Raw genomic sequence first — 10,000 nt, forward strand, 5'->3', positions numbered from 1 at the left:
GCCTACGTTCCTCGAGAGACTACCGGGCGCTGGCTGTGGAGGCAGACAGGATTTTTCTCACCAATCGGCCGAGCTTGTGTACGGACAGCCTTTGCGCGTTCCGGGGGAATTTCTTCCTGATGCCGCGGCCCAGTGGTCGGTGGACTCTCATCGTACTGGGGCCCGGGACATTGCTGATGCTTTTGTTCCCATTCCCACATCTCACCATGGCCTCCCAAAGTCCTACGTGCCTAAGGATTTACTGTCGGCCAAGTATTTTTTCATCCGCCACGATGGCCATCGTACCCCGCTGCAGCCCCCCTACGATGGACCCTTCCGTGTCCTGGTGGGGGGGTCTAAGAACTTCGTTGTGGATATGGGGGGCAGGCCTGAGCGGGTGGCAATAGACCGTCTCAAGCCTGCTCATCTTGATATTGGTGCACCACTTCAGCTGGCCCAGCCTCCACGGCGAGGGCGCCCCCCTTCGGCAGCCTCGGCCCCTGCCCCTGGCCCTTCGCCCTTCTCCTGTTAAGCGAAGCCGTTATGGCCGCCTTATTCGCCCCACTGTACGTTGACTTTCCTAAAAACTGTTAAATCTGTTTCCTGTTTTGTTATCATGTATAGAGTCCTATGTTTTATTAAGGGTGAATTCTGGGGGGGCCTGTGTGGCGAACCACAAGTATTATGTTTATTATGAGACATTCACCAGGGTACTGTACCTTTAAGGGAGGGAGGAGTCAGTTTAGTGTTGTTCCGGTTTTTACGTGTGTGGTTGTTTTGATCTCTCTCGCTGTTCGGCGCGAGGAATATTAAAGTGGATATTAAACTGACTCGACGCATTTTCGTCTCTTGTCTCCTCGTTTCTTGTTCTCCACAACACTATGATAACTGTGAACATCTACAAGAACGGAACAGTCATGGTACAGGGGAACCTGAAACTATTCCAGGCTGACTACAGAGCAATAGCTGAAGCTATGAGACACGAGAAAGGTTTGATATCTGAGAGTCTGTCATCAGAGCAGAATCCACAGAACAGCAGCTCAGATCTCAAGCCCACTCCTGCAGAAACACTTAAAAGTGAGAACATCCCGTCCTCTCTGCTCAAATCCATCCCTTTACTTCAGGAACACTTCATGAAGCTTGAGCTGGAGATGGTGCAGCTCAGAGAAATGATGCTCAAACAGCAGCAGTCACACACATGTGCAGTTCATACTGAACTCCAGCAGAACGCAGAGCACCAGACACAGAGACTGACAGCCCTCAGCCAGCAGATGACAACGCTTCAGACGGAGAAGAACATCTATCAGTGTGAGCTGACCGCACTGAGACTCCAGATACAGGACAGAGAACAGTCCACACTAGAGATGAGGCAGCAGATGAGAGAGATACAGGAGGAGAGAGAGCAGCAGAGCAGTGAGATCCTGGCCCTGAAAGAGCAGCTGAGAGAACTCCTTCTGGCCAAAGAAGAACCAGCGCAGACCCACAGAGCTCAAACACTGCCCTCCACCCCAAAGTCACCTAACACAGGGGGTCAACACCCACCCCTCAGTGATGACCCAGAGAGACCCGACCCAGACAGCTCACCGCCGTCACAGCGCCCCCTGTCAGGCCCTCCAGCACAACAGCTTCAGACGAGACCCGACCCAGACAGCTCACAGCCGTCACAGCGCCCCCTGTCAGGCCCTCCAGCACAACAGCTTCAGCCCTCGTCTCACAGCAGTCCAGCACAAACCGGCACAGAGGAACCTGAGGTAGCTTTACTCATCGATTCAAACGGCAAATTCATTGATGTAAATAAACTCTTCCCCCGACACAAAGCTATTAAACTCTGGTGTCCCACCACTGACAAAGCCCTGGAGCTCCTGACAGAATCCCAGCTAGGCCGGCCCAGTCACATCATAATCCACACAGGCACAAACGACCTGCGGAGCCAACAGGACCGAGTGTCTGACTCCCTCAGAGCCGTTGTGGAAAAAGCTAGAGAAACCTTCCCCAACTCAAAAATCATCCTGTCCACCCTACTCCAGAGGAAAGATTTCCATCCATACACAATAAATAAAATAAACTCTAGCATCTCCAGACACTGTGCCTTCCTGCCCAACGTATACTTGGCCCACCATCCAGACCTGGACACCGACTGCCTATATGACCATGTCCACCTTTATAAGAACCTGGTTCATATTTTTGCAAAGAGACTCAAAGATGTTGCTTTAAACAGGACCGACCAGACAAGCAGAACCAGCCCTAACCCTGCCAACCCAATGAGACACACCTCAGGACACTACATCCCAGCCAACACCTCATCTAGAGCCCCGACCAGAGCACCACCCAGACCTTCAGCACCCAGAGCTTCACCTCCCGGGGGTCCACACAGAGCTTCAGCGCCCAGAGCTACACCTCCCGGGGGGTCCACACAGAGCTTCAGCACCCAAAGCCGATCCGTATGGACAGAGACTGTTCTATAACAGTCCCAGCGCTCCAGCGGCTGAAGCCCGTCCACAGCAGAGCCCGGCCCAGCCAGACAGACCGAGCTACGCCCGAGCTGTCAGCGGAGGAGCGAGCCAAGCTAACACCGAACTCCACGACATCCAACACATGCTGAGTATCATCTGCTCTCACTTACTCACACACAGTGGACAGTGGTAAAAATAATAATAAAATAAACAAATAAATAAAAATAACCATTCCATTGACCAAACCACATTGTTTTAGTTTAAGTGTACATGTAAATTAAAATGGATTTGTTGATGTTTTTGAGTTCCTACCATAACATAACTTCCATCAGTCGTTATTATTATTATTATTATTTATTTTTCTACTCTTGTATTTTTGAATCATTCTCTTTTCTCAAAATGGCAAACAAATCATACTGATTTTTGTGATGAAAACACTTAGTTTTTCCACATGGAATATTCAAGGTCTAAACTCCTCAGTCTTTGGCCTAAAAAGTAGAAATTCTGACTTTATGAAAGATCTTGAAGACATAGATGTTATCATCTTACAGGAAACCTGGTGTAGAGGAGATGTGTTCACTGGCTGTCCCTCAGGATACAGAGAGATAATATTACCATCAGTTAAACTCACATCAGTCACACAGGGGAGAGACTCAGGAGGGATGATCCTCTGGATTAAATCTAAACTGGCCATAGAATTAGTTAAAAAAGATCAAAACCACCTCTGGCTGAAAGTACAAAAAGGAATAATATCAGCATCTCAGCCTGTTTTCCTTTGTGCCATATATATTCCCCCCCTCGAGTCTCCGTATTTCCAAGAGGAAACTTTTCAAAACATTGAACAAGAAATCAGCCATTTCGAGGCCCAGGGAAATGTGCTGCTTATGGGTGATTTAAACGCTAGAACCGGAAAAGAATTAGATTTCTTAGAATCACAGGGTACCAGATTCCTCACTGGCAATAACAACTTTTACCCTTCTTACCCCGCCAGAGAAAACTGTGATCAGACAGTGAATGCCCACGGACGGCAGCTGCTGAAGCTCTGCCGAGGACTGGCTCTGTACATCGTCAATGGAAGACTGCGAGGAGACTCGCTCGGGCGATACACCTACAGCTCAGCTCTTGGTAACAGCACTGTAGATTATACCATCACAGATCTACATCTTTCCTCTTTGAGAGCATTCACAGTCAAACCCCTGAAACCTTTCTCAGACCACAGCCAAATCACAGTCTATATAAAGCAATCTGAAACATCACCCACACCGATTAGGACATCATATCACATGCACAAAATTATGTCATTCAAATGGACAGAAAACAGTGCCACTAACTACAGCAATGCTGTTGAATCTCCAGAAATACAGTCCCTCTTACACTCTTTCCAAACACAGGCATACCCTAAAAATCAATTCGGCATCAATCAGGAAGTACAAGATCTAAACAACATATTTTACAAAACAGCACAAAAAAGTCATTTGACCACTGTTAAACCAAAGAAGAAATGTTTAGATACTGACAAATGGTTTGATTTGGACTCTAAAGCTCTGAGAAAAAACCTCAGAAATTTATCAAATCAAAAACACAGACAACCAGATAATCCAGAGCTCCGCCTTCATTACTGTGAGGCACTAAAACTAAGCCACACTCCGGCGGAAAAAAGCACAATTTTTGCAAAACCAGTTTGAAGAAATTGAAAAATCTCTAAATTCACACAAATTCTGGGAAAAATTGAAATTATTATACAAACCAAATCAAGAAATTCTGGCCATCCAAGATGGGGAGACATGGAAAACTCATTTCCAAGAATTATATAGCCCAACTGAAATTCAAAATTCTAATCAAAATGAAATAATCAATAAACTGAACAATTTAGAAAGAGTGATTAAAGCAAATCAAAACCCCTTAGATTTCCCCATAACAATCGAGGAATCGGAAGATAAACTACGGGTCCTCGAGCCCGAGAAAGCCTGTGGTGTCGACAGCATCCTGAACGAGATGCTGAAACAAACCGACCAAAGCTTCAAACTGGCCATGCTGAAACTCTTCAATGATTGTCTGTGTGTGGGGTTCTTCCCTAAGATCTGGAACCAGGGCCTCATCAGCCCCATTCACAAGAACGGAGACAAATTAGACCCCAACAACTACCGAGGCATCTGTGTGAACAGTAACCTGGGGAAGGTTCTCTGCAGCATCTTAAACACAAGACTGTTACACTTCCTTACTAAGCACAATGCCTTGAGTAAATGCCAAATTGGCTTTCTTCCAAAATGTCGCACATCCGATCACATTTTTACATTACAAACACTAATTGACAAATATGTACATCAAAACAAAACAAAAATTTTTGCTTGCTTCGTTGATTTCAAAAAAGCATTCGATTCAATCTGGCATGAAGGATTATACCTAAAACTTATCGACAGTGGAATAGGGGGAAAATTCTATGATTTGATCAAATCAATGTACACAGCCAGCCATTGTGCGGTTAAAATTGGAACGCAAAGAACCAAATTCTTCCCCCAGGGGCGTGGAGTGAGACAGGGATGCAGTTTAAGCCCCACCCTCTTCAACATTTACATTAATCAATTGACCAACATATTAGAACACGCTCCCTTTAAAGGTCTCACTCTACACGACACAGAGATAAAGTGTCTTCTCTACGCAGATGACCTGGTCCTCCTGTCGCCCACTGAAGAGGGGCTTCAGGACAGCCTGAATCTGCTGGAGGATTACTGTCAGACCTGGGCCCTGACGGTCAACCTCCAAAAAACAAGAGTAATGATGTTCCAGAAACGCTCCAGATCTCAGGGACCATCACACACATTCACACTATCACACAGAACCATTGAAACCACAAAAACATACACTTACCTCGGTCTGAAAATAACTCCAACCAGTAACTTCACTTTGGCTGTGAATGAACTCAAAGAGAAAGCTCAAAGGGCTTTCTATGCCATAAAAAGATCCATTAAAATTGACATCCCAATCCAAATCTGGCTCAAACTTTTCAAAGCAGTAATTGAACCAATTGTTTTATACGGCAGTGAAGTGTGGGGTCCTTCTATAAAATTTGACTTCTTAAATTGGGAAAAACACCCGATCGAAATTCTACATTTAGATTTCTGTAAAATAATTCTCAAAGTCCAAATAAAAACTCCACACAACGGATGTAGGGCAGAATTAGGCCAATACCCTCTCCTTCTAAACATTCAGAAAAGAGCCGTCATCTTCTGGAAACACCTAAAAACAAGCGACCCCAACACATACCATTACAAAGCCCTGAAACACCAAGAGCTGAGCGTAGGTAAGAGTCCTCTCCTTCAGCTGGTGCTGAGACTGACTGTGATCACACACACAGAGATCAGTCAGCCTCAGGACACCTACACACTCACACACATTATAAACACAGAAAAAGAAAAGTACACAACCTATTGGACAAACACCACTAAAAACCAGCACAAACTGGAATGTTATTCGGCACTAAATCGTGAATACACCATAGCAAGCTACCTGAGCACAGTGAGTGATGTGAAACTCAGGAAAACACTGATGAGGTACAGACTCAGTGAACACAGTCTGGCCATAGAGACGGGCCGGAGAAGACAGACCTGGATCTCTCGTGAGGACAGACTCTGCTCACACTGTATGATGAGAGTGATGGAGACAGAACTGCACTTCCTCACAGAATGCCCAAAATATAAAGACATCAGAGAGCATTACTACCCCAAAATTAATCAAATATTCCCCCAATTTAACTCCTTTAATCAGACCCAAAAACTCAGATTCATTCTTGGTGAAGAAGCCAAATGTTGTCATGTAGCTGCAAGATATGTGTCATCTTGTGATCTACTGAGAGACAGCCAGAGAGACACAAACAACCAGTAAACACACACACTTTACATCTACACATATGTATATAATGTATATAATGTTCAGATTTTATAATATCAGTTGTTACATGTTTTTCTGTATAAAATATATATATATTTTTTTACCATAATCATTTTTTATTTTATTTATATTTTTTGTCTAAATATTATTGTTCTCTGTAGGATTTTTGTCATGCTAATAAAGCTTTCTGAATTGAATTGAATTGAATTGAGAGAGAGAGTGAGAGAGAGAGTGAGTGAAAGAGAGAGAGAGTGAGAGATGCACACACTGGTGCAGTGTTAGATGTTTCTCACCGTCTCCTCTGGTCCAGGGCTGAAGGGTCTGAAGCTCCAGGACACCGTGAGACTGGACAGTCTGACTGGAGCTGACGTCATAAAGGTGCATCTGAGACGACAGTCTGTACCGTTTACGGCCTGAACATCACCTGCTGTAGACACCCGCATACCAACCACACACAGCCAGCCTACAGACACACACACACAAGTGCACAACTTTCTTAAGTCCTCAAAAGCTCTGGTCAGTTCAGAGAGGTGATGGAGGTGATGCTGTTGGTTCGGGTGCGTGCAGATTCTAAAATCATGTTTTGTTTTAATGCAGTGCTCTTACTCTGGTCGATTTAGTGTATGTTAGAAACTGCGCATGCGCACGCAGGTAACCCAGTTATGGACTGCTGTCAATCACAAACGTCACAATAGGATTATATTTAGCGGATCTGCTGGGAAACACTAACCGTTCATAAATCAATCACAGGAAACATATGAAATAATCATCCAGACGCGACACAATGCGGAATAATTTCACTTAACAAAAGCCGGAAAACACAGAAGAACAATGACGTGAACACAACAGCGCTGCGTGCGACGCGATCATGCGTGCGACGCGATTATAAACACCAGCGCGTGCTGATCTATAGTTTACCGTAACGTGCGAAAACAAACCGTGATTTAACTACAAATCAAACACAACACATCATTATAGTAACTAAAGGCTCTTTTATTGTATATATCTTTTATAAGTGCATTTATTTCTTTATTCAACAGACGCTTTTATCTATAAGAGCACTGAACATTTTGTCTATTAAAAGCAAACCGTGAGTTTAATTTATAGTCACGTGTTCATATTAAACAGATAAACAGAGAACGTGTTTTATTTTTAGACCTAAAGAAGCGATAGAGAGTTAGATTGTGATGTTACTACAGCAATAATAGTCAAAGTATGGGAGAAACTGTCATCAATCCAAACACTTAGAGTTTGTTAACTTAAAGTTAATAAAAGCACGCAAAGTGTTCGTAAAGGTGTGTAAAGTGATGAAGAGGATGAAGACACTGACCTGATGAGCTGAGGAACAGTGTCACCATCAGATGCGCGCACACGAGTCCCATCATCACACACTGACAGTCTGAATCACGCCACAGAAGCTTTAACCGAGCAGCTCACATGAACGCGCAGCGCGCTCACGCGACCTCAGGAAATCCTGCGCTTCGTTGAATCCCATCAGTGTGTTAGTTGTTGTGTCCAAACGTGTTTGTGAGTATAATCTCTGTGTTTACTGGAGAAAACTTATAAGATAGGCTATCAAAAATTGTGTTAAAAGATAAAAGTCAACCTACAGAAAATGAAATCTATACATTTTCTAATAACCTAATAAAAATACCGATGTGGTTAGTAGTTTAAATCTAATGAACTACAAGCTTTTTACTATGTGTTCTAAGAGTTATTAAAATATTAAACCGTTTTGTTTGAAACATTGTAATTGACATGTTTCGACACACGAGGGCGCCACAGACACAACTTTCATCTATTCGACATCTACACAGATAAAGAAGATACAACTCATTCAAAACATATTTATGTTTTTGTGCCTATCATTTGTCAAATTAATTATGATTTAACAAATGAACTCAACTTAACTTCATTTGTATAGCGCTTTTTACAATTGTCATTATTACAAAGCTCCTGTACATGAGACATATTGGGGCAGTTTCCTTGGACAGGTTTAAGACTAGTCTAGACTCAAATAAATGTTTACACCAGTAAAGCTTTGTGGAAAGGCATGTTTATAAAAACTGCTGAAGGTCGGTTTCATAGACAAGGCTTTGCCTAAATTAGGACTTCATTTAGTTCCAGGGGTGCCGCCAGAAATTCTGGGCCCTATGGAAACCAAAATTTCTGGGCCCCCTACATTTTTTACAGATAAAATCTAACCCAATAAACATGCCCTGTATACTTAAAAAAAGATACTCAGCACATTGCATAGTTAAAATGTCTAAAGATGAGTACAAAGCCTACAAAAACAAGAAAAAAATATAGAAATATGTACTTGTTTACATTAAAGGAAGAACATTTATTATCTCAATTGCAAGCACAACAGAACATTATGTACACATATTGACATATACTTTACATGAACAAGCTTTAGCTGGGTCAAACTGCTCAATCAGGAAACATCAGCTACAGTAGAGACACGTTTTATTCAATTTTATATTATATTTTTCTGGGGCATTTTATTCATATTAAGAACGTCAAGTTTGACAGCATCGATCTTAGCAGCCGCACTGTCACTTCACAGAACACACGACACGGCAAACTAATTTTGTAATTTTTGAAGCGTGTAGATTACTTTTTGTTTTGCAAAATTATCATTATGTGGCGAACACAGTAGATAAGACGTGTTTAGAGGCTTCAATCTTCGCGAAGTTTCGCGCTCAGGCTCACCTTGTTCGGCTGAGACGGGGACGGGGGGTGGGGGACGTGGGTGTGCAGCAGCCGCTGAATCTGTGTCTACGAGACATGATAACCCGTCCCGGAGACAGCAGAGATGTTATTATTGTTGGATGTAAATAATAATTCAGTAATTATTTTACTAAGCTAGCTAGATAAAAGCAGGTCATGTAGCAACAAAAATAAGTTTTGGAATACAGGAATAGGGCAAGCTACCTTTCTTTATGAAAAACTGTGTGACATACTGTCGACTTTGGCGTTCTCTGTCTTCTCTTGACTTCTTTTCTTAACGTTTTTGATGCCCTGACTTTTGATGTGACGTGTCTGCGTGTGTCACTGTCTGTGCTGCATCATAACAAGTCCAATAAGCAGGAGACGCTACACTAGCGCTCGTAACTCACAGCGCAGGTGGAATGAACCATTGTGAGAGGGAGCCGGAAGGGGTGTGACTGAAACAGTAAATACATTATTTGTTTTTTAAATATTAAATCTATGGTCGAAACGGACAAAATACACATTTAGTGCACGAGGGGCCCTAGCACGTTTAATGTATGTATAAAAAAGAGAAAAGAAATAGGAAAATAAGAAGGGGTCTGCTCTTCTAGGCCCTAAATCAGCATGGGCCCTTAGAATAGTCCTAACCTTCCACTCCTTTACGGCGCCCATGTTTAGTTCTGGATTCTTGAAACTAGTCCCAGACTAAAATGAATTTAAGTGAATATAACTTGCCCGAACATTTTTTTAAATATATCAGTGCCATTTTTGTTTTATGCAATGTGTTTGTGTTTGAATATGCACATCGGTAATGTTGTTTCTCAGACATTTTAACAAAAGCAATTTAAATAGCCTAATTTAACTGAGGCATAGTCCTGGTTTAGGCTAACCCTTGTCATTGAAACCAGATCTCAGGCTATTTAAATCGCTTTGATTAAAATATCTTAGAAACAACATTACTGATG

At 42.8% G+C, this 10,000-nt stretch overlaps 1 protein-coding gene across 2 annotated transcripts in view; it reads right to left on the reverse strand.

The window, feature by feature from the left end:
- The window catches only part of LOC130428806 (myelin protein zero-like protein 2), a 12,403-nt gene extending 4,188 nt beyond the window's left edge, over positions 1–8,215 (reverse strand). Inside the window, exons 1-2 of one of the 2 annotated variants that reach the window (XM_056757060.1) lie at positions 7,651–8,210; positions 6,614–6,783 (exon numbers count right to left, since the gene is read on the reverse strand). In XM_056757060.1, coding sequence (XP_056613038.1) covers positions 6,614–6,783; positions 7,651–7,705 — 225 coding nt within the window. In that variant the 5' untranslated portion in view covers positions 7,706–8,210. Of the gene's footprint in view, positions 1–6,613; positions 6,784–7,650 lie in introns of both variants that reach the window. The other variant, XM_056757061.1, reaches the window with a different exon arrangement.
- Between the last annotated feature and the right edge of the window lie 1,785 nt (positions 8,216–10,000).

This window comes from Triplophysa dalaica, chromosome 9 (assembly GCF_015846415.1).
Source record: "Triplophysa dalaica isolate WHDGS20190420 chromosome 9, ASM1584641v1, whole genome shotgun sequence".
In the NCBI taxonomy this organism is placed as follows: Eukaryota; Metazoa; Chordata; class Actinopteri; order Cypriniformes; family Nemacheilidae; genus Triplophysa; species Triplophysa dalaica.